This window comes from Aegilops tauschii, chromosome 7 (assembly GCF_002575655.3).
Source record: "Aegilops tauschii subsp. strangulata cultivar AL8/78 chromosome 7, Aet v6.0, whole genome shotgun sequence".
NCBI classification, from domain to species: Eukaryota; Viridiplantae; Streptophyta; class Magnoliopsida; order Poales; family Poaceae; genus Aegilops; species Aegilops tauschii.
Genome location: NC_053041.3, coordinates 177,594,583 through 177,615,012, shown reverse-complemented (window position 1 = coordinate 177,615,012; position 20,430 = coordinate 177,594,583). Strand labels below are relative to the sequence as shown.

At 49.0% G+C, this 20,430-nt stretch overlaps 1 protein-coding gene and 1 pseudogene across 1 annotated transcript; both read left to right on the top strand.

Annotated features, from left to right (window-relative positions):
- The first annotated feature begins 3,119 nt into the window (after positions 1-3,119).
- Positions 3,120-4,341, top strand: LOC141027162 (uncharacterized; annotated as a pseudogene).
- A 2,445-nt stretch (positions 4,342-6,786) lies between these two features.
- On the top strand, positions 6,787-7,434 carry LOC141026998 (uncharacterized). Its single transcript, XM_073503908.1, has one exon. It carries the CDS (start codon positions 6,787-6,789, stop codon positions 7,432-7,434), a length of 648 nt encoding a protein of 215 aa, XP_073360009.1.
- The last annotated feature ends 12,996 nt before the right edge of the window (positions 7,435-20,430 follow it).

The window sequence follows — 20,430 nt, the reverse complement described above, 5'->3', positions numbered from 1 at the left end:
GGGGTCCTGTACGCTGGAGGCAAGGTTAACGTTGATGGATCACCCGTTTCAAATACCACCTAGCCACACATGTTCCGGTGGTTGGCGTCGGCGACGGTGGCGTATGGTTGCGGATGACGTTGTTGCTGGGTGCAGCTCCGACCAATTTACATATAATTTTAATGTTACAAACACTCCTTTGAGCCGCCTGATGATAGACTATTGTTTCTCCTTTTTTCCTGTCTTGTCTTGAAATATACATTTGCTAAAGCTGCTTTTAAAACCAAGCAGCAGAAATCCTTTTTAGGAAATTGCTTGTGAACGACTATTTATGTAAAAATGCCAGTTTAGCCGAATAGTTTTTCAAGATAATAAAATGTTCCTTGTGTTGAGAATTTCATATAAACGTTGTTTTGTAACGTATTCCAGGGGAAACTATGTGCTGTGATATATGTACCAACTTCGGTTGCTCCGGACTGGAGTCAGGCGTTCTTCACAGCGCGATAACAGTGCATCTTCCTCGATGCTTCAAGACATGCCTGGTAAGGAGAAATGTTTGCCACCCCATGCTGCCCATCAGTTACTACCAACTAGTGTATCTTTCTGATGAAGGAAATAAAAGTCCATATTGTTTGAATGGAATGCCTACATTTAAGCATTTAATGATATGTTTTCAATTTTTGATGTACCTTGTTTTATCAAATAGCAACCTATTGAAAACAATTGGTACATATATGATAAGTGCTATCTGTCTTGGTTATACATGCCTGGTAAGATTTTTTTTCTTGCGTAGTATGTGCCATGCTACTGCAGGCATCAAGTCACTTCTTCAATCTATCAGTGGAAAGAGGAAGCATTTCAAGAAGAAGGAAAACAAAGAAATCCAGTACTGATCACCAACGAGGATCTGTCATACGAGATCTACATCACCGATGAACCTAACCGGTCTAAAATTCATGGACCTGGCTGGGAAAAGTTAATTAGTGACTACGATCTTCATTATCGAGATCTAATCATCATAAACCTGGATACTGGGAGTCTGTCCATTGAGATAGATCTAAGACTCAGTGATTCTCGAGGAGGTCACAGGCCCCTCCCCAAACCATCACTAGGTAAGTGCACCAACTTCCATCCTGTTTTATCAACTACGTTTATCAGCATAATTTGGTACTCCTACCCCTGTCCACTAAATTAATGACATACTTACAGTCAAAGTTATTTTGAAAACATTTTATGCAATTCTGTTGATTATCATCCCAATTTGATCACATGCATTGAATTTAACCATTCATTTAACTTAAATACCGACTTCATCTGTTTAAACAAATTTGTTTGAAAATGAGTTATTTTTTCCATGCAGCTCTTGATTTTCTAAATGACTCGGAGAGGGAGTACATTGGGAAAACAGTGTTCGGTCGAGGCGTAAACCTCTCTACAGACAATTTGGACAGATGATATACTATGTGTTTGAGTCTGACGACTTCCCCACCATACCCTTTGTGCAGCGTCTAAACGTCACCAATGTCATAAATGGTCGTCTGGTTAGTCATTGAATATTTGTTTTATCTAGTAATATCGGTACAATCTGCAGAGAATCCCGCCTGCCGTTGTGAGGCTTCTAAAGATGAACCTGGGATATCTACCTCAAAACGGTGGTATCAGCCTAACAGAGATGTATGATGCAATAGACATGAGCACAACGTACTCCATACAAACCGACGGCAGAATGGAGGTGACCGGTTTTTCAGATTTTGCCCGGGAAGCTCAGCTAAAGGTTGGTTCAATTGTCCTTGTCACAATTGAAAAGCGGTGGCCAACATTGGGAAACATGAAGCTGCTGCGGATGATAATCAACGACCTTTCCTGATAGAGCATTGCCGGTGGCTATACTTCCTAGTTCAGTAATTTATGTCTGTTTTTTGAACAGCCTGTACACATCAGTTTTGTTATTTAGTTATGTCATTGTATGTAACTGAGCATATAATTATGTCCAAGAGGACGGTGGTGAAAATTCCCTGTCAAAGAAGGTGAAGCACTTACGTGGGTTAGTTTATTTATCTCTGGATAATAATAAAGGGATTTGCTGAATAATAATGGAGGATGAATGGCTGTGGTGAAGTATGTTTCAGAATAGTTTAGTGACGTTGCTAGCTCCGCACGTCAGTAGTATACATATTTTTCACTATGGTGCTCCGCAGAATAGCGTCATGCCAAGTAGTTTGTTAAGATGAGCTCAAGCATACACCTCTGTCAACCGCACAACACTTCTCCTAAAAACCTAGCGCCTTCCCCTATGGCTCAGTCACCTTAAACATCCATGCCTTCACATAGGTTCATGTCCGTGCCTCACGTAGCATCGTACCTGTGCCTCTAGCTGTGCTACTCGCTGTATAAGTGCGTTTCGCAGCTGCATGCCTACGCCCCTCGTTTCTTCTCGTTGTTTCTGCCCATCTCGTACTTGCAACTATTTCAGACATGACCATGCCTATTGAGTCGACACATTCATGACTCTCACGACCGTGCCTCTGCAAGAATAACGACCGTGCTTGTAACAGTGCAGCATTATAGGTGATACATTCAGGACACATTAGGGACCACCTTGCCACTATTTCAGACATGACCGTGCCTGTTCCGTCGTCACATTCATGCCTCTCAAAGTTAATTGAAAAACATTCCGGAAAAACAGTAACGGACGCCTATTGTCAATCCTCACGTCACGTACATTCGACGTTCATTCTTTTGTCACAAAGGTAATTGTCGTGCCTCTGCCACAGAACATATAAGTGTAAAACGATTATTCCTACACTTGTAAAACCCGGAATGCCCTGGATAAATGTCGAATCCCACCTTGCAGCAAAACCATGGAGGCCGGTGCTTCTCAGGAACATATCTGTGGCTTTTTGCGCATGTAGTTGAGTGCACGGCTATTTGTTCGTGCCCGTGCCTCATGTAGCACCATAGCACGAATTGACGTCCGTGAACCACGTAACTTCATTTCCGTGCCTGACGTAGCATCGTATTTATGCCTCTACTTGCGCCTCTTGTTGTATAAGTGCTTCTTGCAGCTGCATATCCACGCCTGTCGTTGCTTCTCGTTCTTTCTGTCCATCTCGTAGCGACGCCTGCAACAGTGCCTCTGAAAAAACACAGCACTGCTCCTACCAGCGAATGTATCACTGAAAACAATTGCCACTCCCAATGAATGTACCATACCCGTGTGTCTGAGAGTTAAACCAGCCACTTCAAGCATGCTTCTCTTGGTCAGAGACTTGTGCCTCTACATACTGCCCCTGCATGCCTCACGAGATAAATTGTAAAAGTTAACATTTGACAGCAAACTACGCAAGACAACGAACATCTCCCCGACTTGCTGGAGATACGATGGTTGCTAAAAACATAACTGCTGATTTTATTTTTATTTTTTATAAAGAAAAAGCACGATCAAAAACTCAGGATGTGCACAACCGCACCACCAGGGAGATGAAACCACGATCCAGAACCCACGATGTGCACAACCGCATCGACAGTGAGATCGTGCAATCCTTTGCCGCTTCCCCGCACTTAAATTTAGACTTCCGCCGCGGCCTTCTTACACACAAACAACAGAAATCGCCATTGCGCTCCCACTCATTGTTCCCCATGAAAAACCAGGTTGTAGGAGGACCAACTGCTCCAGGCCATGGGATTCATCAAGGAATTCATGGAGGTGCAGGCCCACGGCAACACCAAGTTGCACGTGATCCACACCAACGACTTGCACAAGGCGGCGACCACCATCGAGCAATACGAGCGACACCTCGAATTCGAGCACCACAAGATCGTCGGAGTTGATGTGGAGTACACCAACGACGTTGGCGAAGATCAGAAACCAGCCCTCGTCCAGCTCTCCGTCGGCAAGGATCATCCGGTATTGCTCTTCCAACTGAGCGCCGCCGACAAGAATGCACCAGGTTCGACAACTTCCTCGCTGACCCCAGATACACATTTGTTGGCTTCTCCATCGACGGCGACATAGAGATGCTCGGGCGCGTCGGACTAGAGATCGCCCACTTCGTCGACATCCAGAAGGAATGGAGGGTGCCTACAGCTACCAAGCCTCTGGACTCCCTTGGGGATGTCTCAGGCATCATTGTCCACGACTACTACAACAACATGAAGAAGAAGCTCACCAACGCAGAGCACCAGCGCTGGGCGTGCATGCCCCTGTCCATGAGGCACATCGAGTATGCGGCAAAAGATGCTTACGCTGCGTACGAGATATGGAGCCGCCTCACCATCATCCAGGAAGGCCTCCGCCGGGCAAGACTCGAGAAGGAGCAGACCAAGAAGCGCGCAAGGTCCTGGGGCGACTACGACTACTGAAGCAGGTGGTCCCGGCCAAGAAAAGTAACTAGAAGATTGCTCATGCCATTCTAGATTTCCCGTTAGATTTGCTTTCTCTCAAGACTGTCGTTTGCTTGTTCTAAATTTAGATTTGCTTGTGTCGCAGTTAATCTTGTAGTTTGCTTCCAGTTTACATATCTTCTGAACAAGTTTATTTCCAGTGCAATGTTGCAGTTTTCTATTATTAGAATATATTGGCGTGAACTAAAAAATATAAACACAATACAGATAACCTTGTAGTTTGCTTCCAGTTTACATATCTTCTGAACAAGTTTATTTCCAGTTTGTTGCATTTTTCTATTATTAGAATATATTGGCGTGAACTGAAAAATATAGACACAGTACAGATAACCTTGTAGTTTGCTTCCAGTTTACATATCTTCTGAACAAGTTTATTTCCAGTGCAATGTTGCAGTTTTCTATTATTAGAATATATTGGCATGAACTGAAAAATATAAACACAGTACAGATACTATACGATTAGCGTAACGCACAGAGCAGGTACACATAGCAATCCACAAAAACGACGAGCATGCAATGCACTAGTACCTTTGTGGATGCACCGTCGAAATGCAGGGACAACAATTACAGAATGCTCCTAAAAGCAGTGCACAATGTTCTAACAAACCATTGCACACACAAATATTAAAAATCGTTCGTATGGAACACTTTGGAAAAACATTTTGAATACAGAGGTAGTTAGGTGTTTATTCTCCTTGGAAAACATTGCTTACGCCCGTGACCCTCAGAGAAGAACACTACAGAGGCACGGTTGTCCGTCAATAACACCAACTAGCTACTTAAAACACCCACGAACGCACTTCGGTGCCTCCACTCCTATGGAGACCGTGCATAAATTGACTTCACGTCCGTTAATGAGGCCGAATGCCTTCGAAGACACATGAAACTCATAGGCCATGCCCCCGCAATGAAAACGTGTCAATGAAAGCTTCTTGAAAACAGAGGCACACCTTCACGTGCTTCCATCACGATCCTTCGCGTCCCTACCTCCCTTAGAATCACGATCGTGCCTCCAGTTCGTCGGGTAAAACCGTACCTCTGTCGTGCGTAACATGTTAAGAAAGTTGCTGAAAACAAAAACATCAGAAAAACGAGCATTACGTCGACCCCGCTGGCACTAAATGTGACGTCACCGAAAACGCAGAGGCAGGAGCGTGCCTTATGTCCAGCTTCCGACGTATCGGGTCTATGAAGATTTACTTCCTTCTTAATATGGGAGGTGACTATCACAAAGGCATAGGCTCCATCATTCACCTTCATGCCTCGGCAAGAGCGACGACCGTGCTTGTAACTGTAAAGCTTATAGGACACCTTAGGGACAACCTTGCAACTATTTCAGACATGACCGTGCCGATTCGATCGGCACATTCATGCCTCTCGCAGTTAATTCAAAAACATTCCGGGAAAACAGTAACGGGCGCTTATTGTCAATCCTCGCGTCACGTACATTCGACGTACATTCCTTCGTCACACAAGTAATAGCCGTGCCTCTGCCACAGAACATATAAGTGAAAAACGATTCTTCCTACACTTGTAAAACTCGGAATGCCCTGGATAAATGTCGAATCCCACCTTGCGGTAAAACCATGGAGGCCGCAGCTTCTCAGAAACACATCTGCGGCTTTTTGCGCATGTAGTTGAGTGCACGGCTATTTGTTCATGCCCGTGCCTCACATAGCAGCATCGCACGAATAGACGTCCGTGCAATCACGTAGCTTCAACTCCGTGCATCACGTAGCATCGTATCTGTGCCTCTTGTTTCGCCTCTAGTTGTATGAGTGCTTCTTGCAGCTGCATGACCACGCCTCTTGTTGCTTCTCATTCTTTCTGACCATCTCATAGCGTCAGTTGCAACACGGACACACAACAGTGCCTCTGAAGAAACACAGCACTGCTCCTACCAGCGAATGTATCACTGAAGACAATTTCCACTCCCAATAAATGTACCACGCCCGTGTGTCTGAGAGTTAAAGCTGCCACTTGAAGGATGCTTCTCTTGGTCAGAGACTTGTGCCTCTACATACTGCCCCTGCATGCCCCACGAGATACGATGGTTGTTAAAAATATAACTGCATGCCTCACGAGACTGTAAAAGTTAACATTTGACAGCAAACTACGAAAGACAACGATCATCTCCACGACTTGCTGGAGATACGACAGTTGTTAAAAATATAACTGTTGGTTTTATTTTTATTTTTTATAAAGAAAAACCACGGTCCAGAACCCACGATGTGCACAACCGCGTCGACAGTGAGATAGTGCACTCCTTTGCCACTTCCCCGCCCTTAAATTTAGACTCCCGCTGCGGCCTTCTCACACACAAAGAACAGGAATCGCCATTGCACTCCCACTCATTGTTCCCCACGAAAAATCAGATTGCAGGAGGACCAACTGCTCCAGGCCATGGGATTCACCAGGGAATTCATGGAGGTGCAGGCCCACGACAACACAAAGTTGCACGTGATCCACACCAACGACTTGCACAAGGCGGCGACCACCATTGAGCAGTTCGAGCGCCACAAGATCGTCGGAGTTGATGTGAAGTACACCAACGACCATGGAGAAGATCAGAAACCCGCCCTCGTCGAGCTATCCGTCGGAAAGGATCATCCGGTGCTGCTCTTCCAACTGAGCGCGGCCGACAAGAACTGCACCAAGTTCAACAACTTCCTCGCGGACCCCAGGTACACGTTTGTTGCCTTCTCCATCGACGGCGACATAGAGATGCTCGGCCGCGTCGGACTGGAGAACGCCCACTTCGTCGACATCCAGAACGAATGGAGGGTGCCTACAGCTACCAAGCCTCTGGACTCCCTTGGGGACGTCTCAGGCATCCTTGTCCACGACGTAGAGCTCACCAACGCAGAACGCAGCCGCTGGGCGTGCATGCCCCTGTCCATGAGGCACATGGAGTACGCGGCAAAGGACGCTTATGCTGCGTACGAGATATGGAGCCGCCTCAGCATCATCCAGGAAGGGCTTTACCGGGCAAATCTCGACAAGGAGCAGACCAGGAAGCGCGCTAGGTCCTGTGGCGACTACGACTACTGAAGCAGATGGTCCCGGCCAACAAAAGTATCTAGAACATTCTAGATTTCTCATTAGATTTGCTTTCCCTCAAGACTGCCTTTTGCTTGTTATAAATTTAGGTTTGCTTGTGTCGCAGTTAACCTTGTAGTTTGCTTGCAGTTTACATGTCTTTTGCACAAGTTTATTTCCAGTGCACCACAATAGGCACTTATGTGCCTATGTGCCTCTGATACCAAGGGGACCATGCGTAACTTGGCTTCACGTCATTTTACACAACATTTTAGACGTCAACCAAAAGATTCACCTTCTCTCTGATATGTTCATTAATGAGGCCTAATGCCTTCGAAAACACATGGAGCTCATAGTCCATGCCCCCCACAATGAAAATGTGTCAGTGAAAGCTTATTTAAAGCAGAGGCACACCTTCACGTCCTTGCATAATGATCCTTTTCGCGTCCGTACCTCCCTTGGAATCACGTCTCCGTGCCTCCAGTTAGTTACGTGCATGCCTCTACGTCGGGTAACACCGTACCTTTGTCGGGCGTAACATGTTAAGAAAGTTGCTGACAACAAAAACATCAGCAAACCGAGCATTACGTCCACCCCACTGGCACTAAACGTGACGTCATCAAAAACGCAGAGGCAGGAGCATGCCTTAAGGCCAGCTTCCGACGTATCGGGTCTGTGAAGATTTGCTTCCTTCTTAATATGGGACGTGACTATCGCAGAGGCAAAGGCTCCATGCTTCACCTCCATGCCTCAACAAGAACGACGATCGTGCTTGTAACAGTAAAGTGTATAGATGATACATTAAGGAGACATTAGGGACCACCTTGCACCTATTTCATACGTGACCGTGCCCGTTCCGTCGGCACATTCATGCCTCTCACAAAAGTAATTGCCGTGCCTCTGCCACACAACATATAAGTGAAAAACAATTCTTTCTACACTTATAAAACCCGGAATGTCCTAGATAAATGGCGAATCCCATCTTGCAGTAAAACCATGCAAGACGGTGCTTCTCAGAAGCACATATGTGGCTTTTTTGTGCATGTTGTTGAGTGCCTCTCTAGAATCTAACCATGTTGAAACCACATTCAAATCTAACCACACTGAAATCTCTAGAATCAAATATGTGCCCTAGTTGAGACGTTTATTTTGTACTTGAAACTGCAATCTATAATAAAACAATACAGTGTAATAAAACATACGCCTTCCGACCCAAATATGGTACTTAAAACTGCAATTTGTAATAAAACATACACCTTCCATCACAAATTAATTCGCTCAACTCTGTACTAACCAGTACAATGTGAATTGTACTGCAAAGTTGACACATTTATTTTGGACGGGGTAGTACTACTACTTAAGAACAAAACACGATTGCTTGACATGGAAACAAAACTGTCTCCGTTCTGACAACGACGATTGCTTGACATTGTTCAACCTTTACAGACACACAAAACATGAAAAGCATAAAAAGCATGGAAAAGCAAACATCTACCAACAAAACTACACTACTCCCCATCGTCGGAGATGTCCACTATCTCCATTCTGACATCGGCGTCGTTGGCCTCCGCCTCCTGCTCTGCATCCAGCTTGTCGAAGAGCACATCGGTCTTCGCCTGCTCTTCCCGGAGGAAGCGCCGGTTGGACTCCACATACGCCTCATCTTGGATGGACTCCAGGATAGCGGTCTGCTCCGCCATCAAGGCCGACTCACCAAGATAGAACTCCGCCTCGTCTTCCTCGTCACCCCACTCCTCCTCGTCCTCGTCTTCCTTGTCACCAGCCTCCTCGTCGTCCTCGTCATCTCCCTCCTCGTCGTCCTCGTCGTCCTCGTCCATGCCTTCCTCGTCGTCCTCGTCATCCTCGTCCAAGCCTTCCTCGTCGTCCTCGTCATCCTCGTCCACGCCTTCCTCGTCGTCCTCGTCCACACCATCCTCGTCGTCCTCCTCATCCTCGTCCATGCCTTCCTCGTCGTCCTCGTCATCCTCATCCACGCCTTCCTCGTTGTTCTCGTCCACACCTTCCTCATCGCCCTCCTCATCCTCTTCCATGCCTTCCTCGTCGTCCTCGTCCACACCTTCCTCGTCGTCCTCCTCATCCTCGTCCATGCCTTCCTCGACGTCCTCGTCATCCTCTTCCACGCCTTCCACGTCGTCCTCCTCATCCTTGTCACCCCCTCCTCTTCTCCATCACATCTCCCCCCACTGGATCAACTCCCTGCATGAGCTCCGACGCATCCCCCTCCACTTCCTCCACCTCCCCAATCTCCTCCGGCCCCGGCGAGTCCGGAGACATGCCCGCTGCGACCCGAGCGGCGCGCCTCGAACGGATGTCCTCCTGCAACTGAAAGTGACGCTCGGGAGTAAGCATCGCATAAGTAGTTATCTTGTGCCGAACCATGGCAGGGAACGTCACAAACGAAAAGAGGAAGATGGATGATTTCCTAAGATTGCCGGCGAAAGAGGGAGAAGCAGGATGATGTCTAGTGGTGGCGGACGCCGCTCGGCTTAAATAACTGCTTCTTGACCTCAGGCGACGGAACGGTGACACGCGGCGTTCACTTCACCGACGGATGAGACGGCCGTCGGTCCTTTTGGATTCCGCAGCGCCGACACGTGGCGTTCACTCTATTAAATACCTCCACCTCCTCCAGAACGGCGTCACCGGAGGAAACGCACGTCGGACCCTTGGGTTTCGGGAGCGGCATTCACATCGAATACGAGGGACGCCCGTCGAACGGTGAGGTTTCTGCAATCAACACACGAATGTGACTCCGTGTAACGCATAACCGTGCCTCTACTGACTTCATAGTTGTGCCTTTCAGTGCGAACGATTCAACAGAATCATTTGGAACACCAAGACAAACTAACGTCACTCTACACAATGCGAAGCCGTGCCTTCCTAGGACCCATAGCCGTGCGAAGAATATACCACACCAGCGTCTCTCGAATAGGCCATTCTGTGCTTCATAGAGTAAATAGTGGGTATTCACATCTGAACCAATTCCGCTGGGTCTCCCCAATTAAAGAACCTTTGTGCTATGAACGGCGGTGCCTCTCCGTCTGATCGAGACGACGGAATCATTCAGAGCACAAACACACGGGAGCGTGACTCTATATTATAGGGCAGCATGCCTTTTAGCGCTTCACGCCCGTGCCTGTGACCCTTAACACTGCCACGAACATCCACGCCATCATCAGTGCACAAGTCATGTCGCTACCTGGTACAGAACCGTAGCTGTAGTCACTTAACGCCCGTGCTTCTAATAAAAGAAGCGCCACACAGAGCCGTGGCTTTTAAAAACATTACGCTTCTAAACACCTCAACTCTGGAACCGGCCACTCGCAAAGTAAACATTTAGCGTTAACACCTAAACCCATTCCGCTTTGTTTCAACAATAAACTTACGAAACGTGACTCTCTGACGGACCCAACCATGCCCTGATGGCATTCATGTCGGTGCCTCTTCTTATTAGCGAGTCAACAAAATCATTTCGAACACAAATACAGGCGAACATGACTCTACATAAAACCACGCCATCTGGAACACCAAGACAAACTAACGTCACTCTACACAATACCACGCCCTGCCTTTAAACACCTCACGCCGTGCTTCTAATAAAAGAAGCGCCATGCCACTCAGCATAGAGCCGTGGCTTTTAAAAACAAGGAAATTACGCTTTTAAACACCTCGACTCTCAAACCGGCCACTCGCAAAGTAAACATTTAGCATTAACACCTAAACCCATTCCGCTTTGTTTCAACAATAAACTTACGAAACGTGACTCTCCGACGGACCCAACCATGCCCTGATGGCATTCATGTCCGTGCCTCTTCTACTGAACTAGTCAACGGAATCATTTCGAACACAAATACAGGCGAACATGACTCTACATAAAACCACGCCATCTGGAACACCAAGACAAACTAACGTCACTCTACACAATAAAACGCCATGCCTTCCTGGGACCCATGACCGTGCGAAGAATATACCACACCAGCGTCTCTCAAATAGGCCATTCCGTGCCTCACAGACTAAACAGCGGGTGTTCACATCTGAACCAATTCCGGTGGGTCTCCCGAATTAAAGAAAGAACCTGACGGTGCCTTGGTACGCTGAACGCCCGTGCCTCTCCGTCTGATCGAGTCGACGGAATCATTCGGAACTCAAACACACGGGAAAGTGATTCTATATTATACGGTAGCATGCCTTTTAGCGCTTCACGCCCGTGCCTGTGACCCTTAACACTGCCACGAACGTCCACGCCATCGTCAGTGCACAAGTCATCGTCTGCGGCTATATTCACTTCACGTCCGTGCTTCTAATAAAAGAAGCATGACGTAACTCAGTACAGAACCGTGGCTTTTAAAAACAAGGAACTTACGCTTTTAAACAACTCGACTCTCGAATCTCACAAAGTAAACAGCTAGCGTTAACATCTAAACCCATTCTGCTTTCTTTCCATGATAAACGTACGAACGTGACTATGAAAAGATGAAACCATTCCCCCATGGGATTCACCTGCGTACATGCCTATTTTTCTCAATGAGTCGACGGAAACATTTCGAACACAAATACAGGCGAACGTGACTCTATATAAAACCACACCATGAATCTGTGGGATGCAAGCCCGTGTCTGTGACCCAAAACACTGCAACACAGAAAATCCACGAACGTACACGCCTCCATCAGTACACAAAACTCGACATCAGCATCATCCAGGAAGCGCGCTAGGTCCTGAGGCGACTACGACTACTGAAGAAGATGGTCCCGGCCAACAAAAGTATCTAGAACATTCTAGATTTCTCATTAGATTTGCTTTCCCTCAAGACTGCCTTTTGCTTGTTATAAATTTAGGTTTGCTTGTGTCGAGGAACCCTCGCGAGCCGGGATCTCCTCCCACGACAGCGCACGGCGGTCCGGAGTAGTCTCCTTCTGCCCAGCCATGGCGGAGATGGTCAGTGAATAGTGATGAGCAACATGAGTGGAAGGCCTGGCGGCGGATGAAGGGAGGAGTAGAATGTGGCTAGGGTTTCGAGACCCCGTCCTGCTTAAATAGCCGGAGCCTGGCCTCGGGTGACGAGCCAGAGCGGCGTCATCGGAGGAGACGCCCGTCGGACCATTAGGTTTCTGGAGCGGTGCCACGTGGCGTTCACTCCCGAGGTACGAAGAGACGCCCGTCGAACCGTTGGGTTTCTGCGATAAACGCACGGATGTGACTCTTGGTAAATCATAACCATGCCTCTTCGCGCTGCACGGATATGCCTGCCGTTGCGAACGGTTCAACGGAATCATTTGGAACACGAAAAACACATAACGTGACTCTTCACAATACCACACCGTCACTTCCTGGGACCCACCACCGTGCAAAGAATACACCACATAAGCTTCTCTCGAACAAGCCATTCCGTGCCTCACCGAGTAAACAGTGAGTGTTCACACCTGAACCCTTTCCGCTGGGTTTCCGCAATTAAAGAAACGAACGTGACTGTGAGTAAGACCAAACGATGCCTTTCCGCTGGGTTTCCATCTGATCGAGTCAACGGAATTATTCAGAACGCAAACACAGACGAGCGTGACTCTATATAACACCACACCATGTCCGTGCCTCTCCATCTAATCGAGTCCACGCCTTTATCGAGCAATATACGAAACATCAAGAAAGAAGCGTGATTGTGCTTTTGAAAACAAGGAAACAAGCTTTTAACAACAGAGTCAATAGTAAGTGTTGACATCTCAACCCATTCCGCTGGGTTAAAGAAACGAACGTGACTGTGCGTAATGAAAAGCTATGCCTCACCGGCCGTCCCTCTCCTTCTGATAGAGTCTGACGGAAGCACTCGGAACAAAAACACAGGGGAGCGTGACTCCATATTATACGGCAACATGCCTCTTAGTGCTTCACACCCGTGCTTGTGACCCTTAACAGTACCACGAACGTCCACGCCATTGTCAGTACACAACCCATGTCGCTGCCTGGTACAAAACCGCGGCTGTATTCACTTCACGACTGACTCTAACAAGCGGCATCCATGCCCAGAGCCTACTCATCTACATGTACCAACGAACGAAACAACATGACGACAATGCAACGCATAAATGCTTTACAGATTCATGTAAGTACAAAAGGCCACATGCCCCAACGCAACGAAAAAACACACGCTTCAAGCTCTCTGCCTACACTCCAGCAACGCTCTTGATCAGCTGGTGGGCGAGCACATCCTCAATCTGCTTCTTCGTCGCCTCATGACCTTCCTTCACAGCAGCATACGAATCCTCAACCAGGCTCTTGTACTTGACGAGGACCTCAGCCTTCTCATCCATAAGCTGCTCCACTTCGCCCGACAGCTTCTGCACCAACGCATGGCTCTGCTCATACAGATTCTTCCAGTGGGCGGCCTCCTGATCCTTCTGGTGGAGCTCTTTGAGAAGCTTCTCATTCTCACACAGAGATCAAAATATGAGACCAGTGGACTTCTCCGCAGAGGCATTGCTCTGCTGCACCAACTTCTCCAGGCGAGCGATGAACTGCTGCTGCTTAATTAGCTCATTGAGCACGTCGTCGCTGGCTAAGGAATTCGATACTGCCATCTTGCCGAGATCATCTCCATGGCGAATGCGCTTGTGGGAGGATTCGCCTCCACGCGAGAGATCGTTGGACACCTGGGCAACGGGGCAGGATATCCCTGCCGCCGCTACAGCGTAGCGGCGGCACCTCTCCCTTCTTTCCGCGGCTTTGGTCCTCGCTGCGTGGTTGCTTGAACACCCAGAACCCCTCTTACCTGCCATGGCGCAAGCAAGGAGCTACCAGCTAGAAAGAGGTGCCTGTCTCTGGAGAATTGTGGACGTGGAGTGTTCCATGAGTAGGTACCTTTTTATAAGACATGCACACCGGTCAGACGGTCAACCAGAGTAACCGACGCCTCGAATTCTCACAATCTCTCTTAAATACCTCGAACTATGCACGCCTGGGAAACACAAGTACTATCATTTCGTCTCCCCGTGCGTTCGTCCACACTACAACCACTCAACTGCTTTCAAATGGTCCATATATATTCAATAAAAAACATCTCAAACACAGTTAACTTACTATGTACGTCTGTCTATATTCCAGAGAAATTACTGTCGAATTCATACTATTATCCATTGCCATTTTTTTTGAAATGATATTTATATCAAAATCTTACTATATCCGTGAATTAACTTGCATGCTTCTCGAGGTGACACCTTAGTGAAAACGTCCGTAACACACGCAGGCACGAACGTGACACTCTTTAATAACAAACAGTGCCTCCCTGGAACGCACCACCGCGACTCTCCACAATAAAGGAACGAGTTGACAAGGAAAACATTTCCATACAAAGCGTCAGTAGTCTGCCTGTTGCATTAGCAACACAGTGCCAACTCGGCTTCACTTCCACGCACCTCACAGTGACTCGCCAGAGAAAATGCATGTAACACACGCGTGGACAAACGTGACTCAGGCTAATAACAATACTTGCCTCCGCCGTTTTCACGCCCATTCCTCTCCAAAAGAACGAGTGAGCGGAATCATTTGGAAATACCCTTTTGTGCGGCTATGGAAGCGTGGTTACCCTTTTGTGCCAAGGTCTGGGTCGTGGAGGAGGCGGTTGGAGGCGGCCTCGTCGTGGTGGTGAGGGCGGAAGACATGCACTCGTCGTTGTTGTGCATCGAGGCAACCGCTGAGTGGCAGTGCTCGCGGTTGCCGGGAAAAAGCAACCGTCAAATCGTCCGATTAAGCACGTAACAAATGTTATTGCTCGCACCTTTCCCGACGCACGCCGCTACTACCACACGACCAATGCTGCACAGACTTCACACATGTGGACCCACAACCGATACTCTCTGAGTACTATTCGCACAAATGCCTCTACTACCAAACTTCCCGACGCATCACTCTCACGTGCCCCTGGCGACACACGCTCGTAACTCTAAAGACTTCACAACCGTGACTCTCTGAGTAAGTCTTCAGATGCATGCCCCTGCCACCACACATTTGTGCATCCACAGAGTTGATACCAGTGCCTCTAAAATTCCAACGTCGGTGCCTGTAGAGCCTGGTGTTCCGTGCCTCACACGTCTATTAAGATGCTATAGCGAAAAAAAAGCCAGGCGACACGAATCTTAATACTAAAATCAGACCGTCGAAGATTACAAACGGTTCCATCATTTCCATCTCTCCCACCTCCACTACTCTCTTCCTTCATCTCTTCCACAGCAAAATCTCGAAACATTCCACACTCACACAAGGTCTCCTCCTAAGTTCAGTACACGGGCCCAAATTCCAAGTAGAGTTCCCCTCGCAAAACAACCGCCACCACGCTTTGCCAACCACCCTCCCACTTCGAGATACACACCGTCAAATGGTGCGCCCAACAACACAAAGTACCCACCCGACGGCGACGAAGCAAGGACTTCAACACCGCCGGCAGAGATCACAACAAAAAAACGAACAGACAGAATAGACCGATGGAAGCGAGAAGCCGAACACAAGCAACTGAATGTAAATAACAATCTATCCCATTGCATTCCATTTCCAAGGACAACAACCCTAGGCACCACAAAAAGGCGAGTTTTGCACTATCCAAAATCAACTTGTCTAAAAAACTGAAGTACCGTACACACGACATTTAATAGAAATGCTACTGCTCCCCGCTACGGAATTTTCACCACACGATATGTGCTTAAAAGTACGACACCTGCCACATCACTAACTATAATACCTTAAACGATTCAAATACTGCGAGCATACTGAGAGCTCAAACTTCGTAATTACACCAGATTTTCTATGCCCGTTGTCCCTTGATTGTAACTATTTTCAAGTTAAGTGCCTCGTGTCCATCGCAGCAGTGTTTTTACTTCAGTGCCTCCTGTACCAGAATCCGTGCCTCCTGTACATTCAAAGCCCTGCCTCATGTGCGTACATCCACGTGCCTCGCATGACACTTGCCGTGACTCCTACGGGGCCCGTCCTGCCACACCCACGTCACTTCACAACCGTGGTTCTCTAACCGATTAGTCGGACCCATGCCTCTGCCGACACACTTTTGTGCATCCACACCCGTGACTTGAGAAAACACACGTACGTGCCTGTTGTGGATTCACCTTTTCTGCCTTCCGTGACTGAACCAATGTGCCTCACGTGCCTAATGAAACATGCGCCGTGACTCTTACATGGTCCCACTGCCACGCCCGCGTCACTCCCGAGACTTCACAGCCATGCCTCTTTAACCGAGCATTCTAGCACATGCCTCTCCCAACGCACTCTTGTACTACATCCACAGGGTTGATACCCGTGCCTCGAGAAGCAGCATGTCCGTGCATGTGTTGGCTTCATTTCCGTGCCTCCTATTCTTACATCCACATGCCTGTAGAACCTGCACTTTCGTGCCTCGTGTGCATGCATCCACATGCCTGAAGAGAGGCTCCACTTCAGCACTACCACGTGACTTCGCAAACATGCTACCTTCATTTCTGTGCCTACACGTACATGCACCCACGTGCCTCACGTGTCACTCGCCCAGACTCTTACGTGCCCCGTAATGCCACACCCACGTGACTTCACGAACGTGGTTCTGTAACCGAGTAGTCGGACCCATGCCTCTGCCGCCATACGTTTGTGCATCCAGAGAGTGCACACCCGTGACTTGAGAAAACACACGTACGTGCCTGCTTTGGATTCACCTTTTCTGCCTTCCGTGCCTGAACCAACGTGCCTCACGTGCCTAGCTAACGAAACATGCACCTTCACTCTTACATGGTCCCACTGCCACACCTGTGTCGCTCCCGAGACTTCACAACCATGCCTCTTTAACTGAGCATTCTAACACATGCCTCTCCCAACCCACTCTTGTACTACATCCACAGGGTTGATACCCGTGCCTCGAGAAGCAGCATGTCCGTGCCTGTGTTGGCTTCATTTCCGTGCCTCCGCTGCTTACATCCACGCGCCTCACATGACACTGGCCTCCTGTGCCTGCGTCAACGTGCATGTAGAACCTGCACTTCAGTGCCTCGTGTGCCTGCATCCAAATGCCTGTAGAAAGGCTCCACTTCAGCACTACCACGTGACTTCACAAACGTGGTGCCTTCATTTCTGTGCCTACACGTACATGCACCCACGTGCCTCACGTGTCACTCGCCCAGACTCTTACGTGCCCCGTAATGCCACACCCACGTGACTTCACGAACGTGGTTCTGTAACCGAGTAGTCGGACCCATGCCTCTGCCGCCACACGTTTGTGCATCCAGAGAGTACACACCCGTGACTTGAGAAAAAACACGTACGTGCCTGTTGTGGATTCACCTTTTCTGCCTTCCATGCCTGAACCAACGTGCCTTTGTCACTCCCGAGACTTCACAACCATGCCTCTTTAACCGAGCATTCTAACACATGCCTCTCCCAACCCACTCTTGTACTACATCCACAGGGTTGATACCCGTGCCTCGAGAAGCAGCATGTCCGTGCATGTGTTGGCTTCATTTCCGTGCCTCCGCTGCTTACATCCACGCGCCTCACACGACACTGGCCTCCTGTGCCTGCGTCAACGTGCATGTAGAACCTGCACTTCAGTGCCTCGTGTGCCTGCATCCAAATGCCTGTAGAAAGGCTCCACTTCAGCACTACCACGTGACTTCACAAACGTGGTGCCTTCATTTCTGTGCCTACACGTACATGCACCCACGTGCCTCACGTGTCACTCGCCCAGACTCTTACGTGCCCCGTAATGCCACACCCACGTGACTTCACGAACGTGGTTCTGTAACCGAGTAGTCGGACCCATGCCTCTTCCGCCACACGTTTGTGCATCCAGAGAGTACACACCCGTGACTTGAGAAAAAACACGTACGTGCCTGTTGTGGATTCACCTTTTCTGCCTTCCATGCCTGAACCAACGTGCCTTTGTCACTCCCGAGACTTCACAACCATGCCTCTTTAACCGAGCATTCTAACACATGCCTCTCCCAACCCACTCTTGTACTACATCCACAGGGTTGATACCCGTGCCTCGAGAAGCAGCATGTCCGTGCATGTGTTGGCTTCATTTCCGTGCCTCCGCTGCTTACATCCACGCGCCTCACACGACACTGGCCTCCTGTGCCTGCGTCAACGTGCATGTAGAACCTGCACTTCAGTGCCTCGTGTGCCTGCATCCAAATGCATGTAGAAAGGCTCCACTTCAGCACTACCACGTGACTTCACAAACGTGGTGCCTTCATTTCTGTGCCTACACGTACATGAACCCACGTGCCTCACGTGTCACTCGCCCAGACTCCTACGTGCCCCGTAATGCCACACCCACGTGACTTCACGAACGTGGTTTTGTAACCGAGTAGTCGGACCCATGCCTCTGCCGCCACACGTTTGTGCATCCAGAGAGTGCACACCCGTGACTTGAGAAAACACACGTACGTGCCTGTTGTGGATTCACCTTTTCTGCCTTCCATGCCTGAACCAACGTGCCTATGTCACTCCCGAGACTTCACAACCATGCCTCTTTAACCGAGCATTCGAACACATGCCTCTCCCAACGCACTCTTGTACTACATCCACAGGGTTGATATCCGTGCCTCGAGAAGCTGCATGTCCGTGCTTATGTTGGCTTTATTTCCGTCCCTCCGCTGCTTACATCCACGCGCCTCACACGACACTGGCCTCCTGTGCCTGCGTCAACGTGCATGTAGAACCTGCACTTCCATGCCTCGTGTGCCTGCATCCAGATGCTTGTAGAAAGGCTCCACTTCAACACTACCACGTGACTTCGCAAACATGATGCCTTCATTTCTGTGCCTACACGTACATGCACCCACGTGCCTCACGTGTCACTCGCCCAGACTCTTATGTGCCCTGTAATGCCACACCCACGTGACTTCGCGAACATGGTTCTGTAACCGACTAGTCGGACCCATGCCTCAGCCGCCATACATTTGTGCATCCAGAGAGTGCACACCCGTGACTTGAGAAAACACGCGTACGTGCCTGTTTTGGATTCACCTTTTCTGCCTTCCATGCCTGAACCAACGTGCCTTTGTCGCTCCTGAAACATCACAAGCATGCCTCTTTAACCGAGCATTCTAACACATGCCTCTCCCAACGCACTCTTCTACTACATCCACAGGGTTTATATCCGTGCCTCGAGAAGCAGCATGTTCGTGCCTGTGTTGGCTTCATTTCCGTGCCTCCTCTGCTTACATCCACGCGCCTCACACGACACTGGCCTCATGTGCCTGCGTCAACGTGCCTGTAGAACCTGCACTTCCGTGCCTCGTGTGCCTGCATCCACATGCCTGTAGAAAGGCTCCACTTCAGCACTACCACGTGACTTCGCAAACATGATGCCTACATTTCTGTGCCTACACGTACATGCACCCACGTACCTCACGTGTCACTCGCCCAGACTCTTACGTGCCCCGTAATGCCACACCCACGTGACTTCGCGGACGTGGTTCTGTAACCGAGTAGTCGAACCCATGCCTCTGCCGCCATACGTTTGTGTATCCAGAGAGTGCACACCCGTGACTTGAGAAAACACATGTACGTGCCTGTTTTGGATTCACCTTTTCTGCCTTCCATGCCTGAACCAACGTGCCTTTGTCGCTCCCGAGACTTCACAACCATGCCTCTTTAACTGAGCATTCTAACACATGCCTCTCCCAACGCACTCTTGTGCTACATCCACAGGGTTGATACCCGTGCCTCGAGAAGCAGCATGTCCGTGCCTGTGTTGGCTTCATTTCCGTGCCTCCTCTGCTTACATCCACGAGCCTCACACGACGCTGGCCTCCTGTGCCGGCGTCAACGTGCCTGTAGAACCTGCACTTCCGTGCCTCGTGTGCCTGCATCCACATGCCTGCAGAAAGGCTCCACTTCAGCACTACCACGTGACTTCGCAAACATGATGCCTTCATTTCTATGCCTACACGTACATGCACCCACGTGCCTCACGTGTCACTCGCCCAGACTCTTACGTGCCCCGTAATGCCACA

Coding starts and splice junctions, on each gene's coding strand:
- LOC141026998 (XM_073503908.1), top strand. CDS start 6,787: ATGGGATTCACCAGGGAATTCATGGAGGTGCAGGCCCACGACAACACA.